We start from the raw sequence: 27606 nt of genomic DNA, 5'->3' as shown, positions 1-27606 counted from the left end.
CCGCTGTAGCAGCCTCAAGCTGCCTCTTGAAATAGGCTTGGAGATTAGACCAGTTACAATCCTGGACCGTAAATCTTACTTATCAGTACCCTGGTTTAACGCTTACATGATAGGTGGGATGTGCAAGAAAAATATCTTAATCCTCTAGTTCATTTAAGAACACACACACAGAGCAATGATTCTTCAATACTTACTGTAAGTAAGTACCAAATAAAAGTAGACAAACTTCTTGGTTTGCAATGCATACTTTCAGGACGTTTCTTGCACTTCCTTGTTAATTTCACCTCAGCAATATCTTCAGGGTCAAAGTAAAGCATGCCAGCCATAAGGAAAGGCAGCTGGTTGGTTAAAGGTGATAGCGCTAATAAAATCGTTCCTTCTGAGCACATCTGCTCTGTAGAGCCCATAAGTGCAGCTTTGAAAAAAAGAAAATATCTGGTACCATACTAGGTTAAAGAAAACTCTCCATTTGCATGACTTACTTACAGGTAGGCTCTCACTGTTTCACTTCACTTGAAGGCAAGTGATTCTGTTCGTAGTTTGATCCTGAGTAGCCAATTAGTGTTTGTAAATGGATAAAATAAATGTAACAAACCGTGACCTCTGGATCAGAGCATGTCTCAGCCAGCAAAGAATGTCAGTCATTTGGGGTCTGACTAATAACCAAGACTCATGGTATATATAATTAGTATTTTGTGATCTTGTCAAATATGTAGCCCTAACCAATGAAGGCAAGTGGTTCTGTTTTTCACATTGTAGCTACTGACAGCATGTACAAAAAGGGCCATTGCTTGGAAATATGACACCAGTAGCAAGCTTTATTTCTTGTCCTTCCAGATGTTTCAGAGGCTCTGGCAGTAAAATACAATTCTAAGAAAGCTGAAAGGATGGTGAGCAGACAAGTTTGTAAGCATGAACGGGGAGACTGGATACTTTTTATGTAAACTTGTAAACATGTTATAATGCAAATGTAACCAATGGTTTTACACTGGTGAATTTGTTACAGTTGAGGAACTGCACTTACTGCACTTTAAGTTTGATACAATGTTTAATACTGCTTAGCTTTTGTCAAACTCATTTAACAAGCTTAGTACAAATATTAAGCTTGTTAATATTTCATGTAGCCAGATAGTGTTTATAAGAGAATACAATATATCCCTTCCACCAGGGGTGTGCCCGAGTCAGAGCACAAACGAGTGTTCGTAATGAACACTTTTTTCAGCCTATGAGTAAGGCACAAATAACATGTAAAGAAAAAAAACAATAATTGAATCAGCTCCTGGTTCCAAAAGGGAAGTGATGACTGTCAATCTTAAGTCTAAAGATAGAGCCCATCCAGATCAAATAATTGTATTTTCATTTTTTCAAAGAAAAAAAAAACTGACTAGTGTATAATTTATTTAAGGTTTTTTTTGTTTTTTGAGATCTTCTGTTTCTCGAGAAAAGCAATTTTGTGTGTCTTTGTTTGTCTTTAAATTTAGTTTGTAAATTATTATACAATGATAATTAAAATAACACATTAGGACTTCTAAATGATAAAAAAAAGCATTAGTAAATAAACATTAAAACACAGTATGGTCACTTTCTGAGTTTTTTCACTTTTGGTTTCACCACGGCTATTCCCTGTGATGTCACCCGAGTAAATATGAGTACGGGTATTAGTTTCAGAGTATGAGTACGGGTATGAGTAATGGATTCTCTGCACACCCCTACCTTCCACAGTGTGAGTTAGAAAGAAAACTAAAACAAATGTGTTCACCAATAAATGTTTAGATGATCCATAGGAGGCTTTCTGCATGTGTTCATTACCTTTAGGCAACAGCTATTCTGTGAAGAGAATTAGACTCAGAGCAACGCTGAAGTAAGATGGTACCGGCAGGGAGAGAGACTCAGAGACAGAAGCTGCAGTGAAACGCTATCACACACGTTTAATTAACAAAGACAGGACACTAAACAAAAAATGAAAAGGTCTAAACAAAAGGTCTACACAAAAACTCATGGACATAAACAGGACAGCACACAGGGCATCTGTACAGTATTATATGAGGGCTTAAAAAAGAGCACACTAGCAATTTACTGTACAATTAATAAAAAAAAAAAAAAAAAAAAAAAAAAAAACACAATAATATTATACATACAGTATGGAATATTTTGATAAACAATTGAGACTGTGTTTCTATTGCAGAAGTATTAGGCCCTATTTACATAAAGGCATTGTAAAGACTTTTTGTCAAAGGGTTTTCTCAATTTTTACTTAGCATTACTACATAAATACAACTTTCTACTACAGCTGCTAAAGAAGACAACAACAGTGTTTTTTCAGTATCAAATGTTTTTTAATCATAAAAACAGACTTTGAAAAAAACATTATTTATATAACTCTCAGGTAAAATGATGTGACTAGGCCACATCTTCATTTACAATCAGAGCAAAACGTGCTCTACTTACTGGTACTGTGTTGTTGCTACATGGATGGGATTACAGCAGCTACCGTTCGTGGGAGGCCCTTGTGCTGTGCCACAGAGTTGCACACAATACTGCCAGGACACCCACATCAAAACTAGGATGACCAGGGAAAACTAGGACTGGTGGCAACCCTCGTCCAGCACCATGTACCATCAATCACATTTGACGCAAAGAGGGCCTTAGAAAAAAAAAAGAAAAAAACATGGGGACTAAAACATGATTTTATTTGGAAAACAGCCTCTCTGTTGAACCATGATATGCAGTTGTGACATTTTAGTATTGAAAAACTTGGCGAAACCTACAAGATGAAGGAAATAGAATATATCTCAGGAGGAACATTATTGTGATTTGGCAGTTTCTCCATTTCTGTTGGCAATTGTTTTATTTTTTTTAATTAAAAGCACACAAAGTTGGGGTAGACAGAAATAGCCATCCATTATACTAGGCAGATTATAACAGTGTTTGCACTGTAATAAACTCTGGCATCCATGAGGGATACCTTTAAACTGAATTTCAAGCATCCCTTAATTACTGTAGCTGTATCTATGTAAGTATGTTAGTGGCAGTGTCTATCTGTAACATGTGCAAAATAAAAGCACATTTAGTATACAACATTAGGTTGTGCATTGTTGTAAATAATCACATTCTAAACTATAAAAGTGCTAAGCTATTACATGTCCGATATTACAGAGTCAGGTACTTTAAAATGAAGACTACCCAAAATTAAAATAGAAACGTATTTCGAAAAATATCTACGATTTGCCTTTTGGCTTCTTCTGTTGCGTTTATAAGCTACCATAATTTTGACAGAAGCCGCCAGAAGATTCAAGATAATTAAATCTTTTTACATGTGGGTATTACCCGATTTAACCCGATTTCCACCGAATGCTTTTTTTCTGCATTCAGGTTAAACCCGAAAACTCCCCAAATAGGCACATACTGTATATGAATAAACGCCTGTGCAGTTGTCTGTGATTCAAACGCAACAGAGCAGAATTGGCGCCGATGACGGTAAGCTGATTTACCTATTAGAAAAATGTATATATATATATATATATATATATATATATATATATATATATATATATATATATATATATATATATTTATTCAAAATTACAGCAATACAGATTTTTGCTTTTTTTGCACACTTTTCTTCCCAGTTATTTGTTTTATGATTGTGTGTTTAAGCCAAGAGCATTTAGATGTAACAGTTGATCGTTTCTCTTTGTAAAACAGCATGGAGTAAAGTTGTTTAGTTTTCCTGTATGTTCTGTGTGCAATTATACTTGCAACTCCACTACAAAATAAAACTTGATTGGAACGGAGAAATGCCTTATATACAGTATGTGTGTGTGAGAGTGAGAGAAAGAGAGAGAGACAGCGGAGAGAGATAGATGTCGTCAAAAGTTTACATACCCCAATGTGTGGAAATATACATATGTTGGGGATTTAAACTTGTGTTTAAGCATTTGTTTATTTCTTTCTAAATAAAACCCATTTCCTACCCGAGTATTTATTCTTTCTTGATTACATATAAAAAAATCCACTCGATTTCACCCGATTTTTTCATTAAATAATTCTACCCGATTTTTTTAAAAAGCAGAAAAATATCGCGTTACACGTCCCCACGTGTGTCTACAACTGTTTAAATAACGTACCTGTAATTTTTCTGTCATTGTTAACATCCTGACAACTTTTTAGGAAAGTAAACTGCAAAGATCTCGTAAGTATTGGCTGTCCTAGATTTCATCTGCGTGTTCAGAGGATCAGAGGTCTGGGCTGTTTAGAGCTCTTATGTGCCTAGTCAGCCACTGCACTGACTTTCAAATCAGCTGTGTTTTTCTATCAGGAGGCTTAGAGGAGGCAGTTAGGAAACTTGGCACTACACAAAGGAACACCTTAGAGGCCTAGTTTAATGTGTTCATTAGGACAAAATGAGGACCACAGTTAAAGAGTAAGTAGAGGGGTTCCGAAAACTAGTGTTATACGTCCCCACATTAACATGAAATACTGTACTACTATTATGGCTTGCAGTAGACTTTTGTGTATCATTTTGTAGTTTCTTTGATTAGATGATGTTAAATACAAGTTCTAAATTATGTTAGTTTTTAATTATGTCTCAATCCTAAAATTCTAGGTGATGCTAAATGTTTGGTCATAGCTGTAGACTAAGACTTGTTAGTTTATATTGTTAAATTCTACTGAAATTATAAAATATGCTTTTCTTTATTTACAATAAGAGTCACACATTATAAAGAATGGCCAAGGCACGTGCACAAACCTGAATCTAAAAGGCAAATCATGCCGAATTTTAGTGTATATGGGTTCTGTCTGAGCTTAAAAAATGTAGTCTGATTCCTTGGGTTTGGGTGGGTGGATGAGTATTAGAAAGAGTGACTAGCTTTTTCTGCCTGGAACCCAGTAAACCACAGTAATAAAGCTGAGACGCATTGGCCATCTCCCAAACCCATTATTTACCAGCCCTGTTAACACTATGAAGAAATAAAAAAATAAAGGAGGAAGAAAGTGTTTTTATGAAAGTTTATCTAAGTTAACATACAAACAAAACCCAATTCCAATTGGCTCCACCTGATATTCCTACAGCTTGAGTGTCATACAATTCTTGTTCTTTATACACCTATATATTGTGTCATCCAGTATGAAGGTGTTTTAACAAACATCACTCCCATTCTTTCATCCCATTGTCATCTTCCATAAGAAACTTGTAACTGCCCTGTTACAATGTTGAGTGGTCTTTCTTTTGTCAAGTGGAATGTTTGCTTTGCTAACATTATTTTGCCAAGGTGTGTAGCACAACCCTATTAGATGCTTTTTGGCACTTGAGTCATCAGGTGATTTATTCAGTCAGCAGCAGGCTTGGTTCAGCTACATTACTACTAAACCTGTGGGACTTGTCCAGCAGAGAAGCCTAAATGTAACTAACAGTTAGCAATACACATTTAAGAAGATGGATTGGAAGTAACAGTGGGATTTTGCCTAAATAAATAAATAAATAAATGACCAAAGATATTTAAGAAGATGGATTGGATAGAGGCAGGGCACTATGACACTAAGAACCATAGGAGATACTATTTTTTTTATTATCGTCACAGGTTTTGTCAATCTTCCCTTTCACTGTTGTTTTTACTAAGTCCACTTATCAGAGAAAGGCCATTTATAGAATGTTCTGCCAGCAAGGCCAGTAAACAGGAAGACAGTATAGGAAAACATATGGCTCACACGAACACTCCTCCCACAGACCTTCACATTAACCATTTCAACACTGTTTATTTTTTTCTGTGTGACTTTTGAAGTTACAAAACCACTGATAATGTCACAAAATTTTAAAGTTTTTAAAAGGGCAGTTTTTTTTTTAAATACTGTTTTGGATGATTGTTTATACACATTTCCCTTGGGTAAACAGTCCTTTGAAAAAATTAGAATACATTCAGAACCCCTCTTTAAAACAGTTGACAAAGGTTTCAGGAACTGCAGACTTGATTTAATCAATTGAAATGGGCAACATGGGCAGTCTGAAATCTAAACAGATTGAAGTGCATAAAAGACAGTGTGACAGGGAGGACCCTGTTGCTGGTTTTTGCGCGGATGTGTGCTTTTGTGAAAGTAGGTGGGATGCATAACAGGAGACATGTTGCTAGGCAACCATTTGAGCAGGAAGGTTCGCCCGGCACTGACCTGATCGGGAGGTCCTGATTGGCCAGGGGGCGTGCCCAGGGAGCCTACGCGCAGCTCAAAAAGCATCTGTGCCACAGCTTTAGGCAACTGCACTGCCATGGCCACACAGCCAGGTGCTTGGTTGGTTTACATTGAGGAGGAGAGCTTCCACTCCTGAAGAAAATTACTACTCCACGAATCATTTCCACTCCAAGACGGTGCTTGTGAAGGCGTTGCCCAGCCAGGGCAGTCGGAAGAAGCCAGAGTCGCTGGCAGGATGCTGGGAATTAAGTAGGTCAGTTTAGGGGATTTGATCCCAAACCAGTATAGTGAGGGTTTTATCGAGTAGGTTCCTGGAGCAGGGCGTCTCTTTTAGTGAGGCAAGTGCTTGCCTTGTGTGGTAAACTTTTATTTCTTAGCTTTGTTTTGTTTCGTTTTGTCTTTATTAAATCTGACACTAGGGCTACCATTGCTGGACCTGCAGCACCTGTGTGTATTAAATATGATGATGATGAAAGGACGAGCAATCTTATTAGCTCTTGAAATGTTTGTAGAACCATAGAGGTGTGTAAATTAGCCTGACATTTGACAGAATGCTGATAAGGGACTTTGAGGACAGACTACATTAAGACTCAAGTAACCCCTGACCTCTTAAGTAGAGTAAGTGATTTGTCAAATCTATAGATAACAATCGATGATATACACTTGTGCATGTTTATACAACTATTTTCTGACTAATAATACTGTAGGTGACTGCAGGAGATACATGTAATAGATAACAAGGTGTAACATAAAACATACTGGTATGCAGTTTCAATGGCTATGTGAAACATTGTGTTTTAAAGTAACTATTATATGTGTGTGTGTGTGTGTGTGTGTGTGTTTTACTTCACCCTAAACAAAGCCTTATTGTTTGAGCCTATTTGTTTCTCTGAATGATTCAAGAACAGAAAACACAGCAACACAGGGTTTTTAGCTGGCTAAATCCCTTAGTATTAGAATTGGCAGGAAAAGCCTCAGACCTTTAGGGGAGTGTAAACACTGAGGCTTCGGTCAGCATGACTTTCTTGAGAAGAGAAAAAAAAAGAGTCAGCAAGAAAGCAGTTAACAAGAACCATACGTTTTTCTTCCAACCTCCCCCCTCCCTCCTCCCTGCCTTTCTCCAGTCGGCCCTGACTGTTTTTTTTAAACAAGGCTCTTTGTGCCACAGGAAATGGTGTAGGTCGGGAGCAGCGGGGCAGGCTGAGAGCAGATTTCCTGTCAGGGCCATTGCTAAGAAAGAGCAGGAACCGTTATCTCTAGAATAGGAGAGCAACTACTGACCCCAGCACCCCCTTATGCCTCCCTCCTGAATCCTGACACACCAGACTCCACCACTAGTTGGTCAACCGGCAAGTACCACTACCACCACAAACAACCTTCAAACAAGACTCTGGCTACAGCAAACAGCAAAAAATTAAATACCATCCCTTTGGCTCACTTCCTCGGTTACTGCATTTCCTGAGGCGCAAGCCCGTAGACCAGTGAGCTGGTGCAGGGAGGAGGAGAGTAAGAGAAAACCAAAGAGAAGTGAGTGAAAAAAGGAAAACTTAAATCATTCTACTGCTGCTACCACTTTCTGCTGCTCAGAAGCTTGACGAACAGACACAACTCATTCTGGAATGTTCCTTTTATTTCAGAATGGACTGCCAAAGTCTGTGAGCTTACCAGCAAAGAGCAGCTAAAGGGGGAGAGGATTTTTTTTTTGTGGGACACAGCGGCAATGCTGGGATATTTCATGCAGGCTTGTGACAACTTGATGGCTGTGTGCTATACCTGTCAGGATGTAAAGCCAAATTTATCTCTGCAGCTGATGTGGAATTGCTGATATTGTTTTCATCTTTCTGAAGACCAATGGTCAAGTTTTTGATGTTACAGATTTTTTGAACAGAAGTTTGTCTGGAGTTTACAGGGATCCCTCATGAAGAACAAGGCAGCAAAGCAGAAATCTAAAAGGAAAGGGATTGTGAGTGCTTTTGGATGCGACCTGACCGAATACTTACAGAGCTCTGGACAAGATGGTAAGACACTTTAAAATGTCTGTTTCTTATCAGTTCAGTCTGCTTTTGCATGGAAGTGAGAACTTTCTTCAACTTTTAATATAGTATTGAGCAGTACAAAACAGTATAACAGAGATGCTATATTGATGCTGTCACAAAAATGACATGCATCAGATATTAGAATTAAGTCATATTTAAATTACTTCTGTCTGTTATTATAACTACTCATATTCAGTTTCTGATTTTTGACAGACATCTTAGTGGCAACAGTAATGCTCCCGGAAGTGATGCTCCTATTACATCAGATGTTCCAGAAATAGATAAAACTTTTTTTAGTTTTTAGTAAGTCGAGGCAAGTGGGATCTTAAAGTGCTTAGGTACAGTGTCAGTTCAGGGTGCTTTATACCTGTTTACCATTCTTGCTTGTCCACAGTTTTAACGTGTTTTCCAGTTGAACTGTCATGTTTCCAATTTATATATATATATATATATATATATATATATATATATATATATATATATATATATATATATATATATAATTTATTAATGTATTTATATTTTTTATATATTTGAAAGTTTGTGATACATCTTATTTTCAAGAGAGTCCTAAATGTTTGGTAAAAGTATTTCACATGAAATCAATTCATTCAATAGACAGGTTCAATACAAAGAAGAAATGTAATATGTATGGATTTTTTTGCTTATTGATACAACAAGAGCAGATTTCCATTAAACAGTACATTTTCTGTTACAGTACTAAATAGTTCTGTACTTAGTTCTGTACAGTACTAAATGACTTAATTTATTGAAACTTAACTTTATTGAAAAACAAACATTATTCAACATTATTCACAACGACTTAATAATACAGAACTATACAGAGGCATTGGTTGATCTGTAATGGATCTATTCTTAAAGACTTTTAGTGGTGCTGACTAATTGAGTAACAAGGATCATTAACTCACAGAGGTATAATAACAACGGATGACCTGTAAAGAGTTTAAAGCTCTCGGATGTCTAGCCTCTAAGAAAATATGTAACATGACTAAGTAATGACTGGAATATAAGGTCTATTGAATCCAAACTACAACTAGCTTCAACTAGCTTTTTATAGCATGCTTCTGTATGATTTACTGGGATATAGGGTATGGGGCAGGGGGTAGGGGTGGGGGGTATGGAGTATAGGGTAGGGGTGGGGGGTATTGGGTATGGGGTATGGGGTAGGGGAGGGGGGTTTCGGGTATAGGGTAGGGGGTGGGGGTATTGGGTAGGGGTAGGTGGTGGGAGTATTGGGTATAGGGTATGTGGTAGGGGTGGGGTATGGGGTAGGGGATGGGGGGTTCTTGCAAGACTCTTGGATATTGTTGTCAAAGGCAGAGTACAGAACACTCTACCACAGCATAGGGTAGTTTCTACTTCACAACACAATGATGCAGGACAGGAAATCCACAACAAAGTTTGGCGAACACAAGAACAATGCCTTGCTTCAGAAACTAGAGTGGCATCTCAAAAGAGAAGTGTCTTCTGCTTATTGAATTTGATATGGAATCTGTGTACAGTAGAACAGGCCACTTTACTCAGTCACATGTTGGAGAAGGTTGCAGGCAAAGCAAAGGGCAGATCAAGTGACGCAACTAGTCGTTGTCAGTTTCTCTTCTGAACCTTGATATAGACCATTCCCTATAGCCTTCTGTCATAGCAAGAAGTACTGTACATAGTCCTGTTTATCTGACAACTAGACAGAAGCTAGCCATGCAGAAGACAAACTACCTTATCTATTTTATAGTTTCCAGTACAGCAGAATCTCAGTTATGAACACCAGCCTTACGAACTGACAGTTCAACCGAGCAACACACTTTTAGCTGGAAGTTTCAACCATGATAACCCAACCAGAATCCAGTTTAAAAAAGTGCAACCTTAACCTACTGAGCTGGGAAGAACTGGGGAATGCAAACGTGTTAGACTTTTAATTGAAAGAAAACATTACAAATATTTTTTTAAACATACTCAGCAATGGGAATATGGTATCAGGAAATTGTCAGCTATATGTAAAAGAAATCAAGAAAAAAACGCCTACAATTTGCAAAGGTGAAAGACAGCAGAGCAGTAAAAGCAGATGTATCCTTCGCAAAGCTGATGATGAGATTTTCGATAAAGCACTCCGTAAGTGGCGTGCTGGTCATGGTGAAGGCACAATTACTGTACCAACAAACAAATCCAGACAGGTGTGAGGCAGGTTTCAAAGCAAGTACGGGCCATTTTACCGGGAACATTTTAGTTTTAAACCAAGCAAAGTTATTTTTTCAAGCCAAAGGACTCTGAGTGACTGAACAAAGTGAATGAATGCATTTTGTTTAAAATTAAATAAAAACAAGCACTACGTTAACCCAGCTTTTCCTGGACGTTTAAATCTGTGTTTTTGCTACAGTTACAATTTGAATAGTAAGTTAAAGCTAGCATTTTCCCATGTACAGTACAATTTTAAAGCTTTTCAAACCACAAAAATATGAGTATTGCATTACTGTGCTGTATCCTTGTATTATTCATCAGATTAAAGGTTGTATATAGCAGGTACTGTGTACACATTTAATAAAACCATTGTAAAATCATTTCAGTCTTACGAACAACCTCCATTCCCGAGGTGTTCATAGCTCTGTGGTTCTCCTGTACTCACCACAATGTTAAAGAGCAACTTGGTACAGGTATGAAATATCACATCTGTTTTGCATCCACTGGGTGAGTGTTGCAGGGGGACATGTTAATGGTTACACTCTGGTGTACCAGCTGAACATGAGGGATTTGCTGTAAACTTTTCCTTTTTTAAAGTTAAAATTTTGTGATGACTGAAATGGGAAATGATATGTTTAGCAAAGCGGTGGTTCAGGCAGGGAACACACTTTTAAACTAGATTCAAATCATAAACATCAAGCATATTAGACACCCTCATTATGAGAACGTTGTCCATTAAATGGCTAGTATCTCAGTCGTCATTCGATAAACAACATGTCCAATGATCAGCTAAAAAGGCCTTTATATATTACCTCAATCCATTTATCCCTGCTGTACACCAGAGTTTGCCTCCTCCTCTCCAGCTTCCACCTGTTTTTTGGCTTCGTCTAAAGGGGAGGGCAGCTATTCTGCCCCCCTGCCCATGACTTCCCTACAGTCAGCCTCCACTATCAGCAAACTAAATTATGGGCAGGGGTACCTCGAAGGGCAAGGCCAAAGACCAAAGATGTAATGAAAATATGTATAATGTAGTATTTGTTGTCTAAACTTTAATAAACGTTGTTCTCTATCACATGAGTTTTCCTGAATGAAACTAAGTGAATTAAAACAAAAAAAAAGAAATTATCTGATACAAAATCATAATTAGCAAGAGATACCAGGCATTCTATCACTGTAAAAATGCTGTTTCGACTAGGGTTGGGAAACAAAGAGTCTTATTTATTCCCTATTTTAACAATTCAAATTGTGATCATATTTGGAACTGCCGCCATTTATTTGTAATCTGTTTACTTTGAGTGATTTTTGGTTTGGCTTAACTCAGGGTATGAACCCTCCTTCAAGGCATTGACTTTACATAAAACTCAAAAATACAGGGGGCCTCGAGTGGCTCATCTGGTTGACATACAGCCATGTGGTGTGCAGGGTGAGTCATACCATGCTTCACGTCCTTGACGTACGAAGTTGTGGGTCTTTGCTGGGGATTTCATAGCATTGACCTGGCGCTCCCGTGAGTTAGGGAGGCAAAACCGGCAGGGGCTGTTTCTCCTCATCGCACTACAGTGAACCCTGATGGCCAGGCACCCAGTGAGCTCAGAACGGATCCCTGCTGGGCTGGGCTTTGTTGCTCTCGAGTGTAGCAGAGGAAGCTGGCTTGGTTGTGGGATCAGAGGACGCCCGCTGAACATTTAGTTCTCCTGAGCTGTGTGGGGGAATTGCTGCGGTGATGTTCAAAATTAGGTAAAAATTGGGGGGTGGGCTAAATAATTGGGCACACTAAATAAAAATGAAAAAATTCAAACAGGAAACACAGGCTTTATTCATTTCACAAACATTCACCAGCCTGGCACCTTCTTCTAACACATCTGCAAAACTATGAGCTATGCAGTACTGTTGGTGCGCTGAAATCTGTCAGCCACAATTTTTCCATGCATTCCTGTAATGTTCCACAGCTCTTGGTAAATCTTTGGCACAGGTTGACCTTTTGATGGTAGTTTTTTTGTAAAGTGGGTGGTAGAAACATGTCATGCTGATAACACAAAACATGCGCCTTTCATTGCAGAAGGCATGCTGCTTCCCAGCTGATTCTAGAATGACAATAACTTGAGGCACAATGTAGTTGACTTCTTTGACTTTTTCAGTCAGGCTAGAAGGTTAAGCGATTTTGCGGTCGTCTAGGTGTTGTCTGTGATTATCACAAGTGAGCCTGTAGATACTATAGAACAATAGTAGTATATATGGTAATATTAAAAGAAATGTAGAAAATACTTTGGCAAAGTTTCAACTAGAAGTCTTTCTAACTGTCTTTGTAGATATATGAACCATTCATTAATCTGGGAACATAAATAGATTCAAAGTGTATTATTTTTTTAGTAAGCTAATTAAATCTTTTTGTACTATAAATGCATTCATTAATTAATCCAAGCTAACATCACTGGCATGTATTCGGAAGAATTCCATTGGCATCCATTTTGAATTCAGTTTAAATACAGAAATGAAAGTGATCTTGAATTAATGGATTACATCTAAAGTATGTTGACTTTGTTGGCTGATTATGAGCAACTTGTCTAAAATAGACAAGAGAACAGATGAACTTTGGAATGATGTTCCTACACACACAGTATTGACAACAACAAAATGTTTGCCCTTTTTTAGCTGGTGGAATGGGTGTGCAGGAACTTAATGGTAAGTATGAGCTGTCTACAAAAGGTCATGTTGTTCTATAATAACCCAAATAATAAAAAAAAAAACAGTTTACAATCGTAAGAAAACAGCCTTTAAATAAAGTTTCTTGAATATCACCATCTCAAACTCAAACAGCGTTACCCAAATTCTTTTATTTAGTGAACGGCATTTGTTCTTTTGTGAACAGAGAGTACATTTTACACTGGAGCTTTCCTAGCCAGCTTGTATATGTAACAGGATGTTCAAGGCTGCAGGCATTCATTGCAGCAAATAATTCAAGCTCTTCACCAGATGTGAGGTTCAGTTTTGTAACTCCAGTGCCCTCTGATGTGAATATTAAGATGTACTGTGGCAAGTGTTTGTTGTTGTTACAGTGTAACTATGGACGCACACTCATATTGTTCCTGCTCTCAGGCTTGACTTCATGCAAATGCCCAGGTCTGGAAAAAACACATACAAAATTCATGCCATCATAACCCACCGCTGCCAAACAAATCAATGTTCTGTTTTAACCAGTCAAAATAAGGCCATAGATGATCAGCACTGGGATATGAACCCTCAAGATGTACAGTATGGGTGTTTTTCCTGTTCCGTTCACTTACATGAGGATATGTGTCTTCATTCCTCTGACACTGGCTGGTATTTTAACAGCCCCTTTGATATCTCCTGAGGAGGGCAAACTGAGCAGATGGTGTTCTTTGATAAGCTTCACAACATCTCACTTCCTTTCTCTCTTAGACCCAAGTATTTGCAGTGATGTCACTCAGCCATAGTGACTGAGCCCGCTGTCTTTCACAAGAAAGTGAAATTACTCAAGTTTGTCCCAAGGCTGAGGCCATTAATCCGATTGACAGAATCATGTATTGTTGCTCAACAGAGAGTCAATTGATTGTCTGAACACTGTTCATTTATTCCCCTAACTACATTGCTTCTCCATGCCCTGCTGGTATTCATGATTTGGCAGACACACACTGCATTCAGAGCCACACAATTCTTTTCACTTTGTTTGCCTCTGCAATATGTCACCAGCCAGGGAATTAGTTGACTTTTTGGAAGTTTTGACACAGCATCCTTCAAACTAAGAAATTGTTTATATATATATATATATATATATATATATATATATATATATATATATATATATATATATATAATCAGAATACAAAAGTCCCACAAAACTGTTGAACATAAAGTGATTAAATTACATTTAAACAACGTAATTCATTGTCTGATTTTAATGCAATCCTGCTTAATTGCTATTAAACCCTGAATCAACACAAATTCATATCAATGCTCACTTCAAAGGAACTCAACTGAGAAATTGTGTATTAGTCTGTGTGTAATAGCATTAAAGTATCCATGGGAAAATGTGAGTGATTTATGGTATTGATATTTGTCTTGAGGGTACAATGCATTTCATATGTTATATTGCTGGCAGAGGGGTTATGGCCAAGGTCAGGGTGAAAGTTGACTGAAAAGCATAATTATATTAGAAACGGTTCATTGGGAGCACCACTAAAGACTAAAACAGACTTGTGATCTTGAGGATTTCACAATGGCCCGTCCCCAGTGATACGTGGGTAAAGTACAGAGGTTTTTATTAAGGCTTTGTTCCAGACATGGACTGAGTAAATCCGTATTACGGTGCGCTTCTGAAAACATGATAGACCGAATTCACATTTATATTTAGTTTAAATTGCTTGCCAGACATGCTAGTACTGAAATGCAATTCTAAAATAGCAGCTATAGCTAATCCAGGTCTCTAAATCACTGTTCACAACAGGTTTTGTGACAGCACTTCCCAGAGCTGAAGCCGAATTGGCAACAAGACGGTACGCTGTCACGCAGCAGATTTAGAAAATGACATTCAGCAGATAAAACAAGAACAAAATGGTGGCTGTGTAATACAACTGTAATGTCCTTTGTAAAAAACAACACAGACAAATAAACAGGCATGAGGGCCAAAATTAACGTTTAAACAAACAAAAGAAACACACCCAAGCAGTGCTATCACGAGAGCGCAACCTGCTACTTCCAGCTCTTCTCCTAACTACCTCTCTCAAACAAAGGATTTCTCCTTCCTTTCATACATGTGGCCACTTCCCAATTAGCATCGATTACCTAATTTAATTGAGGGATGGCCACACCTGTGATTGCGGGCAGGGACAGATTTAACCCCATCCCTGCCAACCTTACATTCCCACACCCACACTATTTACAGCAGCAGGGCTTCTGCCTGCCACAATGATCATCTTTTATAAATAGGTAGAACTAGACAGAAAGGTGTTACAAATAACTTGTATTGGTGGGACAGTAATTTCATACTGGAATTATGATTCGGAGGCCTTTGTCGGAAAATAACATGTGTTCTTGCAGTCAAGGAACAGGCCAGGAAAAGGCTTGTTTTTCCACTAATTCTTTATTAATTATTGTCCTACCTCAATACTGTGGACACAATGATTGCTCATTGATCCATGTAACAGAGTGTATGTCTATTGCTCATGCATTAAAGAAACAGGTCAGGAACAGGCCTGTTTTTCTTTTCAACCAAAAAGTGTGGGTCTATTGCTGTTTTGTAGCCAGACATTTATATTTACCCGACCACAAAATGTACTTTTTCTACAACAGACTTTTTAAAAGTATACAATTTAAACCATGCTTTTCCCATAAATTACCATGGTTTGCCATGATTTTCTTGTTGTGTTGCTATGATTTTACTATATTTTATTACAATTTTCTAAGGGAGAAGTTAAATTAAAATAACCTTTCAAATGGCTGTTTTGTCAGCCAAACTAAATGTCCAAAAATTAAGAATTTATGATGCTTATCATGTTGTCTACATGTGAACTTGTAAATACCCAGAAATTCAAGGTGAAAACCCCAACCAGAAAGTGCATTGTAACAGTAGTTACTGCCCCCACTACCACCACTACACATACACCAACAACAAAATTTGGAATCAGCAATTATTTTGTCTAATTTTCTACCCAATTTGGAAAGCCCAATTATTTAGTTTCAACCCGGCTCACCGCTGCCACCCCTGCACTGACTGGAACGAAAAGAAGAGACGAAGTCACACACGTCCTCCAAAACGTGTGCCGTCAGCCGTCCGCTTCTTTTCACTCTGCAGGCCTGCCATGCAGCCACCTCAGAGCTACAGCATCAGAGGACCACGCAGCTCTGGGCAACTTACAGGCAGGCCTGCAGGCACCCGGCCAGTCTACAGGGGTCGCTGGTGCGCAGTGAGCCGAGGACACCCTGGCCGACCTAAGCCCTTTCCACCCAATTGGTGCTCGGTCAATTGTGCGCCACCCCCTGGGAACTCCCGTCCATGGTCGGCAGTGGAATAGCCTGGATTCAAACCGGCGACTTCCAGGCTATAGGGCGCCTCCTGCAGTCCACGAGGAGCGCCTTTACCGGATGCGCCACTCGGGAGCCCCTACCAACAGCTCTTTTGCTAATGACGTCAAGAACTTGATACATCAACACAAATGGGTGTGCTCCAGATAGGTTTGTTCTTCTGTTTATATAACTCACTAGGAAAAGTAAGCATACGTTATTTCCTTTCTGATTAGCTCACGTTTCTCTTCAGGAAAAAAGAAAAAAAAACATGAATGTTTTAAAAGTATGCCTTGCTAATCAAGCCACCAAATTATGGAGTGGTTAACCAAAAAAAAAAAAAAACCTAGAATACTAGCATTAAATCAAATACATTGTATTTTAAATACTCTATCCTGATTGGTCAGAAACAGGTCCCATGAGGGTGTTGATATTACAGCATATCACCATGGGTCGGCACTTCTTTTCAAAAAGGTGCAAATCAATGGTAGATATCCCTACACCAAGCTGCATACTGGGAAACAGAGAACAGTAAACGTGAATGTAGAAACCCTTGAAAATTAGATTTAAAAAAAAAATACAAACAATTTAGATTTTATTGACTAGGAATGGTTTAAACCCATAAAATACAGCGCTGAAGGGTTAAAGAACCAGTGTCACAAAAATAATTTCGTGCTCATTTGTCATGCTACCAATGAAATGCCAGCTGGCATGTCTGGAGATGTTGTCTGGCAGTGCAGGTTTTGAAATCACAGCTGTTCTTAAGCCTGTTGTCAGCAGTCCTGCCATTTAAGCAGGTCTGCAGGAGCAGTACAGGCTGACGCTGAGAGTGAGACTTCCTCAGGAACCGAAGACTTGGGACCTTCCTGGAGAAATATAAAAGAGATTTGCCTCCTGTTGAGTGACAGAGCTGGAAATGCAAGAGAAACAGCTTTCTGGCAAAGTAATGGTAATAAGAAAAACAGAGTTTACTGTCACGGAATAGATAAACATTCTTGACTGTGTTTACACAAGTCTACTTTCCTTATACATGTTTAGATGAGCTTCAATTTATTTTCACCATACACGTTGAATTGGCAGATATTGCTCAACTATTCATGAGCTTGGAATTACAGGGTTTTAAACCTTAGCATAGTCCCAAGTGTGTTTAATAAATCTGACTTATTATCCCAAGTCATTCATTCTGTAATAACAGTAGTAAATATTCACATACAGTACTAGTCTCTTTAATTATAAAAAGAGCTTAAGTTTACATTTGCTTTCCCCTCAGTTTTTGAATGCCATATTGTAAGTTGACAAGGTATATGTAGTACATAGATTATAAAAGAGATTGTTATATTTTTAATTATTACAACATTCTGATACATACAATTTATATTTCAGTCAAATCAAAGAGCAGATTCAGTTAGACAGAGGCTCACAGCAGGGGTCAACACACCCAGGCACCAGTGACAGCATTCCAATGCAAACCTATCTTTGCAACAGTGCAGGGTCTATGCAGCCGCATAGCAATTTAGATGCATGGATTAATAAGAAAAGGTCAAAAAGACCATAGCAAACCCACAGGAATGGAATGCACTTACAAATAAGAAACTCTGCCAGGAAGGAAAGCATATAGCTGCAAAAACTGTAAAATCATTTCAAGATTGTGAGAATTCACGCAAGTACAGTGGCATGAAAAATATATAACAACTATAGTTTACCTCAGGACAGAAAGTATGATTTGATTACTACTACCACAGAGTACCAGACCAAGGTAAGAGCTACAACAAGCAAAATCTCACGTCGTAAATGTTCATTTAAGTACCTCAGTATTCATGGAAGTAGAGTCAGGGTCTGCAAAGAATATCAACTGTGCAGTAGATCTCAGCCAGAATATACACCAAAAGAAAAGTCCAATAACAGGGACTCCAAAACCAGATGGAAGAGGCAATCATCCCAAAAGTGTTGTACCAGAAGCAATGAAAGATAAAGTCAGGGCTCCTTTCAAGTGGTGGAATGGCACTACTGCAGGGCACAATCTAATCTTTTAAATCACATTTAAAAACAGATTTGTTTGACCTGGACTGATTGGCCAATGGGTTTTTGAGTTTGTATTGTAAAGAGCCCTGGGACGCTCTGCATGAAGAGCGCTATATAGAAGCAACCGTGTCGTGTTGTATGAAAGACACAAAAATCACAACATGTTTTTATAATATTATTTATTTCTTAGCAGACGGCCTTATCTAGGGCGACTTACAATTGTTACAAGATATCACATTATTTTTACATACAAGTACCCATTTATACAGTTTTTTTTTTTTTTTTACTGGAGCAATCTAGGTAAAGTACCTTGCTCAAGGATACAGCAGCAGTGTCCCCCACCTGGGATTGAACCCACGACCCTACGGTCAAGAGTCTAGAGCCCAGAGCCCTAACCACTACTCCACACTCCACAATTAAATACTTTTGTTGATCTGTTGCTGTAAAAATGTTATCTATCTGAGAGATTCTACTAGGACAAAGGCTATGATGAAATTGCCATGGATAGGAGAGTAAATGTGGTTTTTAATGAGTTGTTAAAAAAAGACATAATGAAATCCTTTTTTTATGTATTGTTTATGTTTTCTAGGAAAAAAATAAATAAATAAGATAAATGAAATGTTAAATTGTTGATAAACATGATCAGTTCTGTGTTTATTCAAAAAAAAAAGAAAAGAAAACAATATTAATGTCAAATGGAATTATGTACCTCAAAAGATATTGACTCTGTTGAGTTGCTTGGTTCTATCTGCAAAGCTCCCCTTGAAAAAATCCCCCCAAAATTAATGGTGGGCCCATGGTTATCTATGAATTGTCTTTCAGGTGATGAACACGCAGGGATTTCCATTACACGAGAGTAGATGTTAAAACTTCATGCTGATTTGAACTCGGCTCTCGCCAAGATAAGCACCAACTAAGACGTAGCTTTACAGTAAACTAATGTGATCCATGTGTGTCTCCATCCATTTACGTTTCCTTCCATATGATGATGTAGATATCCTTCTGTCTGGTGTTAATGGCTGAAGTGTAATGCTGGCTCCAGGGATCAGCTTATTTTGCCTCCCTGGCGCATCAGCACACACAACGGCTGCGATGCTGGCTCCGGGGATCAACCAAAGTGCGGCCTCCCCAGCGCATCAGCATGACAACCGTCTGGATTGAGCTAAGTAGGGTACATCTCTGGGGTTTTCAAGTGGGCACCTTCCATCCTCAGTGTTTCGTCGACTAGCCCACGACACCTCAAGAGGGCTCGACGGTGATTCTGGCGTCCCAGCATCACCCCCCTCCGTCCCCCACTCAACTCAGCCCAGCTTACTTACCTGTCCCCAGCCAGAATCTTTCCGTCTCAACCACAGCCAGTTGCTGCTCCTCTCTGCTGCTTCAGATAAGTTCTTCACTGTGCGACGCAACTCTTGGCCACTGAATCCGACGTCTCTGAGAAACCGGGTTGTAGAGTGTGCCACAAATCCTCGACAACCCACTTCCACTGGGTAAACCCGAACTCTCCATCCTCGCTGTTCCGCTTCAGTGGCTAGTTGAGCATACCGCAGTTTCTTCCTCTCATACGCCTCATCTACAGCATCCTCCCATGGCACTGTTAACTCTACCAGGTGAACAAGGCGTGCTGATCCAGACCACAAGACAATATCTGGTCGAAGGTTAGTGGTGGCAATCTCAGGTGGAAAAATAAGCCGTTGACCAACATCTGCCAGCATATTCCAGTCTCTAGCAGCTTCCAGTTGTCCTGGGCGAGGATTGGTTTTAACACCTTTTCTTGGTGGTTGCTCTCCTGGGCGGAGGAATGTTGTCTTTTGTGTGTAATGTTTTGATGGAACAGGTGGCAACTTATTGGTCATTTTACGCTTGTCTTCCAATGCTAAGGCCAAACATCGCAGCACCTGGTCATGGCGCCAAGTAAACCGTCCTTGGCTAAGAGCCACCTTACATCCTGTCAAAATGTGCCTTAATGTTGCAGGTGATGAACACAAAGGACATGAGGGATCCTCTCCTACCCAGAGGTTTAGGTTCTGTGGTGATGGGAGAACATCATATGTTGACCTGATGAGGAAACTGATCCTGCTCTGTTCCATTGACCATAGGTCTTGCCAGCCAATCTTGCGTTGTTCCACACTCTCCCATCTCATCCATTCTCCCTGTTTGGCCTGGGAAATGGCCTTTATACACCTCATCCTCTCCTCCTGCTTTTGCACCTCGTTGACTACCAGCTTCCTCCTTTGAGCTGGGGCCGCCTTGTGCCATGTAGGAGGAGTTGAACTGAAACCAAGACCCCCTCTTCCATGCTGAACTTGTCCCATGATATCACCAATTCGAAGGGCAGCCTTTGCATCTTCCACAGCTTTCTTTGCCGCCCACTTTCTTCCAGTTTTCAACACAGGTGCTGCCTCCCTTACGCATTTATCGCGTGACTCTACTAATGTCATTTCCAGTCTGACCTTGGCGCACTTAAACTCCTCGGTTAGAGCAGAGACTGGTAGCTGCAGTATTCCTTTACCATAAAGTCCCACTCTGCTGAGGCAGCGTGGAACTCCCAACCATTTCCTGATGTATGAACTGATTAAAGCTTCCAGCTTCTCTACTGTTGTCAAAGAAACCTCGTACACAGTCAGTGGCCACAGCAACCTCGGCAGTAGACCAAACTGAAAGCACCAGAGTTTTAGTTTACCTGGTAGAGCGCAGCTGTCTATGCTCTTCAACCCTTCCACTGCTTGTTGTCTAACTTCTCCCACACGAACTGTGTCCTTTAGATCCCCGTCGTACCATCTCCCAAGACTCTTCACTGGCTTCTCAGACACTGTTGGTATTGCCTCACCATTAATGAAGAATGTTTTATCTACTACTTTGCCTTTAATTATAGAGATGCTCCTTGATTTAGTGGGCTTGAATTGCATTCGTGCCCATTCAATGTTATTGGTTAATTTGCCCAATAATCGATTAGTGCAGGCTACTGTTGTAGTCATGGTTGTCATGTCATCCATATATGCTCGAATTGGTGGTAATCGCATTCCAGAAGCCAAGCGCTCTCCTCCTACTACCCATTTTGATGCCCTAATGATTACTTCCATTGCCATGGTAAAAGCCAGTGGAGAAATGGTGCATCCTGCCATTATTCCAACCTCTAGGCATTGCCATGTAGTGCTGAATTCTGAAGTTGAAAAACTGAATTGCAAATCTCCAAAATAGGCTTTCACTAAATTTGTTATTGTCATCGGTACACTGAAAAAATCAAATGCTGCCCAAAGTAGTTCATGTGGCACTGAACCATATGCATTAGCCAAATCCAGGAATGTCACATGGAGCTCCTTCCTCTCCTTTTTAGCTGATTGAATTTGTTGCCAGATCACATTGATGTGTTCTAAGCAACCTGGGAAACCTGGAATGCCCGCTTTTTGTATTGAAGTGTCAATGAAGCAGTTCTTTAATAGGTAAGCTGACAATCTCTGAGCAATAATGCTGAAGAAAATCTTGCCTTCTACGTTTAATAGGGAAATGGGACGAAACTGACTGATGCTTGTAGAATCTTTTTCTTTAGGTATAAAGACTCCACCTGCTCGGCGCCATGCTCTTGGTACAACCTGTTTTTCCCATGCCACTTTCATCAATTTCCACAGAATTCGTAGAACTCCTGAAGCACTCTTGTACACTCTGTACGGAACTCCATTAGGCCCTGGAGATGATGAAGCCCTTGCTTTTTTCACAGCTTGCTCTATTTCTTTCCACTTAGGTGCACAGTCCTCCATTTGGTATTCTGGTGGATTGATAGGTGGGATGTCTGACGGAATTGACATAGGCTCCTGCCTTTTTGAATCTGTATGTGTTTCCTCCAAATATCTCTCCAGCTCAACCTTAGATGCTTTTAGTGTGCCATTCTTCTCACTGGTGAATAACTTCTTTACAAATTTGAATGGGTCTTTATAAAAGTTAGCTCTCGCACGCTCCTTCTTTTTGTAGCGTTTCCGTAGGCGCTCAGCTCTGCGCAATGTTGCAAGCTTATCTTTTATGACCTTTTGTAAGAGATTGAGTCCCTCCTTCTGACTTTGTTCTGCTCTTCTCCATTGGTTCCTCAGCTGTCTCCTTACTCTAACTAAGCGTTCAATCTCCTGCTGCCGTCTAGACTTTCCAGGAATAGTTTGTACTTTTTCCTTCCTTTTATCAACTCCAAACCTCTCACTTCCATATGCGTAGATGATGTCCCCAAATTTATCCAGCTTCTTTTCAACTGTTCCACTTAATCTTTCCAATGCGATGCAGAGATCTGTGTTTACTGTGTCCCATGCAGTTTTCTCACAAGCTCTTGGCCATTTAACTCCAGGCTTGTGCCCGTTGAGGTTCTTTTCTCTCTTATGCTGGTTTGTCTGACCGGGTTCACAAGGATCATTAGGTTCATCACTAACTGTGTCCATGCAAGTCCTCCTCACATCTATGACAGGGGTGCTGATATCCTGCGAACTGTGGTTTGCTTCCTGTCGCTGGATTTCATTCGACTGACTTGACTGACTTCGTAAGAAGTACTGATCAATGCGAGGCCCTTGTCCCTTCTCCCTCAAGCATTTCATTCTCCCTTGATGAATCTTCAAACCCCTGACCGTTGTCGCCTTGCTCCAGCCGCAGACACAAACCTGGAGTTCCATGTCTTTGTTAACTGCAGATCTTGAACTAGTCTTTTGTGAAGTACTCTCCATACTCATATCCGTTTCCGTTCCTAAGTCGTTAACCGTGTTGTCCAACGTTGAGTCATCTTCCGCCCCCGCTCTCGCAGACTCTAGGGGTATTTTTCTCTTTAATTTCTTAGAAGCCTTGGGCGGGTGTCTCCAGCATCCTGTAAACACAGAGCTGGATACTGCCGACAAGGGTAGCTAACCCTTACCAGCCCCAATGGGGTCTCTTTCCTCCTGTCAGCTGTCTCTCCAGGCTGTCACAAGGTCTTTCCCTTGTTGCCAGCTGCACTATTCACAGCAGTCACTGGACGTATCCAGATCTTCATGATTTCCATTACACGAGAGTAGATGTTAAAACTTCATGCTGATTTGAACTCGGCTCTCGCCAAGATAAGCACCAACTAAGACGTAGCTTTACAGTAAACTAATGTGATCCATGTGTGTCTCCATCCATTTACGTTTCCTTCCATATGATGATGTAGATATCCTTCTGTCTGGTGTTAATGGCTGAAGTGTAATGCTGGCTCCAGGGATCAGCTTATTTTGCCTCCCTGGCGCATCAGCACACACAACGGCTGCGATGCTGGCTCCGGGGATCAACCAAAGTGCGGCCTCCCCAGCGCATCAGCATGACAACCGTCTGGATTGAGCTAAGTAGGGTACATCTCTGGGGTTTTCAAGTGGGCACCTTCCATCCTCAGTGTTTCGTCGACTAGCCCACGACACCTCAAGAGGGCTCGACGGTGATTCTGGCGTCCCAGCATCACCCCCCTCCGTCCCCCACTCAACTCAGCCCAGCTTACTTACCTGTCCCCAGCCAGAATCTTTCCGTCTCAACCACAGCCAGTTGCTGCTCCTCTCTGCTGCTTCAGATAAGTTCTTCACTGTGCGACGCAACTCTTGGCCACTGAATCCGACGTCTCTGAGAAACCGGGTTGTAGAGTGTGCCACAAATCCTCGACAACCCACTTCCACTGGGTAAACCCGAACTCTCCATCCTCGCTGTTCCGCTTCAGTGGCTAGTTGAGCATACCGCAGTTTCTTCCTCTCATACGCCTCATCTACAGCATCCTCCCATGGCACTGTTAACTCTACCAGGTGAACAAGGCGTGCTGATCCAGACCACAAGACAATATCTGGTCGAAGGTTAGTGGTGGCAATCTCAGGTGGAAAAATAAGCCGTTGACCAACAGACAAAGATATTACTGAAATGTGGTCTATGAAAACTTTGCAGCTTGATTACTCAAAACTATACTTATAGTACTTGGAACCCTGTAATTCCAAACTCAGTAATTGCTATTAAGTTAAGGGGACTTCATTTCTGTATTGAAAACCTCTCTTCAGTTAACCTATTACAGACCAGGTTGAAACAAGGATCTGGACTGCTCAATCATTCATTATAAGCATGGTTTGAACAACGACCTGGGCAAGAAAAAAAAGAGCTGATGCTTGAAATAGACATTGTTCCATTTTGATCCATTATGAAAAATTGAATTCACATAGAATATTAATTCAATGTTTTTTTCAGATCTTGACAGAAATAACCACTTTCATCACCAATTATATAGATATTTATACATCTACACAAAGAGTTACACAAAACAAACAGTGTACTGTATTGTACCAGGTTCCCTAAAGAGGTCTCCACCCCATGACTGCAACACTGATTGAGGCTATAAATAATCCAAAAGCCTGCAGCATTCAAAGGAAGCCAACATTTAGGGTACATAATACCATAGAAAAATGGATAGCAAGTGCCTATTGGTTTATAACATTGTGTAACCATTGGTATGTGAAACTATGAAGATATTACCACTGAGGCCCATGCAATTATAGTACAGAATCACTGGATTATCATTGTAAAACCACTGCATTGGGGTACACTCCTAAAATTCACAAGCAGAGGGGCTTGCAATAGTCTAAGTGCAATAGTCTACATCCTCAGGGACCCATGACTCGGATGCTTCCTGTGAAAGTAAATGATTGTAGGCGTAAAACAAGAACGGACTGGGCTCAGATTCTCACTCCTCTCACTCACCTATATCGGATATGTCTCAGACTGATATTGTATTGTTGATTTGTCTTCCTGAAATAAAAATCTAACAGATATTATAATTGCCTTTGCATATGGCAAAAAAACAAAAAAACAGTGCACATTATTTCTTTTGAAATCCAGTGTCTCCTGTGTCCCCTGTCTTCTATTTATACCGGGATTTTCTCTTCTATCGGAACTGGTAGTTACAAGCTGTTACATGTTGTATCTAAAGTTAATACCAATGGCAGTGGACCTAAAAGTGTCAGTTAGTGTGGACTGACTATGTTTCCAAATTGGGTATGACAGTTCATTAACAGCTTTGTATACTCAATAATACATCGTGAGGTAAATCTATAAGAAATCAAGAAGCCGACTTCACAAAAGTTTTTCAAAATGTGATTCTGAAAATCTTGTAAAATGTAGTTGTTTTTCTTTCAATGAAACACGGAAAACAGTTGTGTCTTAATTATGGAATTAAAAATACCTGGTACATAAAACAGCAAATACCTCCAACACAACATGTAAGCAGATGTTCTGAGTAGCGTGGGGAATGGGTGGGTCGTGGCAAAATGTTTGCATCATTTGGATTATTTAAACAATAATTCAAAATGACAGTTAAATGATACGTTTAGGCATCACAATGACTAATGTTAGTCATAATTCTACCCTCAGTATTGTAGTTTTTTTTTTATTTCTTTTATCATCTACCTTAGACATAGTTCGGTACTGGGACACACCCTAAATGCAGCTAGTGCCTTCATCAGTCTAACAAACTACACTGCAGCAGGCACAAAACCCAAACGTTTATCTACATGACGTTTTACCAAAGAAAATACTGTAATCCTGCAGGTTGTTCCCTGTAACATTTGCCTTTGCTGCAACAGGAACTCCCTCAACAATTTCCTCTTTATTAGATATGTAATGTGATACTAGTAATTCGGTAGAAAACAGAACTACCCAATATCCTGTTTAATGGGAACAGCAGATGGTGAATTTATTTTACCATAGGAAAATTAGACTGTACTGCATAAGCTGCTATTATATTAACCACTGCTTTACCAGAATTTTCCCAGAGTTCATTTCCTCCCTGCTTATACTATTGCATTCTGCCTTATTTTCTCATTAGAATGGAGACTGTGGCATGAATGAGTAGGGTATGGAAACTCTGCCCCACTTCACTCAGCTGCACACTCCTTCCTCTGCTGTATGTCTGAAGTATAATCCAAGTAGTAGTTTTAGAATTCATTGCACCATATTTCTAGTGCTCAACACTGCTTTAAAGGTGGTAATTGTTGGGCTCATAAATTTGAGCAGCCGAGGAAAGCCCCAGAGGACATGAAATGCTGAAATCTTTCTGCACATATTTTCCATGCAATTATTCACTGATCCCACCCCAAAACTCTAGCCATTTAATGGCAGTTTGGTCTGCTTCTATTCAGCCAAGCAACAGACTGATATCATCAGATTATATTGGGTGAATTATATTGCCTTCTCTTAGGGTTTGGCATACATTGCAGCACTGCAAATAGCTTGTTGGCTTGTTGGTCCAGTGGTTAAAGAAAGGGGGTTGTTACCAGGAGGTTCCTGGTTCAATCCCAGCTGACTCACTGTGTGTGACCCTGTGACCTTGAATAATATGTAAAACCGAGGTCCTTTTGTAAGTGACTCTGCAGCAGCAGTCGTGAAGCTAGTCTCTGTAAGTTGCTTTGGGATAAAAACATCTGCTAAATGACTAATTAATAATAATAATGCAAATAATTAATAGATGAATAAGTAACAATGATCATTGACTTGCACTGATGAAACCAACTGATTTTTAAAAATTGTTTTATGAATTAATGACAGGTACCATCAGTCAATCAGCTTTCAGTTCAAGTCAAAGGTACCAGATGTGGACAGGTACCAGATTATCAGTACTTCAAAACCATGTCTCACCCAGACTCCTCAAGTGACCACCTCATATATATTATAAAACACACAGCAGCATCTGTGAGTGACTTATGTAAATATGATATATATTTACAGACTAAGCTGACAGAAGTTCATTGTCGTTGAAAGGAGGATTTGGATTATGTAAACAGTCTCACACTTCCTGTCAGACAAGGCCGTTGGAATTCTTTAGAAGGAATAGCGCAGAACTGGGTGGTCATGGGAGGACTGTATTGTCAATGAACAGGATAAGGGATGTGGCTTGGAGGTTTCTGTGGTAATCAGATAACATTTTGGATATTCATTACACTTTTTTTATAGTAGCTTCATTCATCCCGAAGATAACTTCATTACTGAGTTTTTACTATGTGTTTGAAATAGATGTTCTAATTACTGTACTGCATCACCAATATAGTATTCATTCAGCTCCATTGTTTAAAAAAACGCTTAATTGTAAAGAAAAACAACGTTATTGAATCCTCACAGACACACGTTCGTAGCTTTTTAG

The 27606-nt window shown here is 39.7% G+C and overlaps 1 protein-coding gene across 3 annotated transcripts in view; it reads left to right on the top strand.

Moving 5' to 3' along the window:
• The first annotated feature begins 7334 nt into the window (after nt 1-7334).
• LOC117405966 (rho GTPase-activating protein 31) overlaps nt 7335-27606 on the top strand; it is a 54461-nt gene continuing 34189 nt past the window's right edge. For 2 of the 3 annotated variants that reach the window (XM_034922924.2, XM_034009548.3), the window contains exon 1: nt 7335-8204. In XM_034922924.2, the coding sequence (XP_034778815.2) occupies nt 8105-8204 (100 nt within the window). In that variant the 5' untranslated portion in view covers nt 7335-8104. The remainder of the gene's footprint in view (nt 8205-27606) is intronic. The other variant, XM_034922923.2, reaches the window with a different exon arrangement.

The sequence above is a fragment of the Acipenser ruthenus genome, chromosome 8, assembly GCF_902713425.1.
Source record: "Acipenser ruthenus chromosome 8, fAciRut3.2 maternal haplotype, whole genome shotgun sequence".
Taxonomy (NCBI): Eukaryota; Metazoa; Chordata; class Actinopteri; order Acipenseriformes; family Acipenseridae; genus Acipenser; species Acipenser ruthenus.
This window is presented reverse-complemented; position numbering and strand designations above follow the sequence as displayed.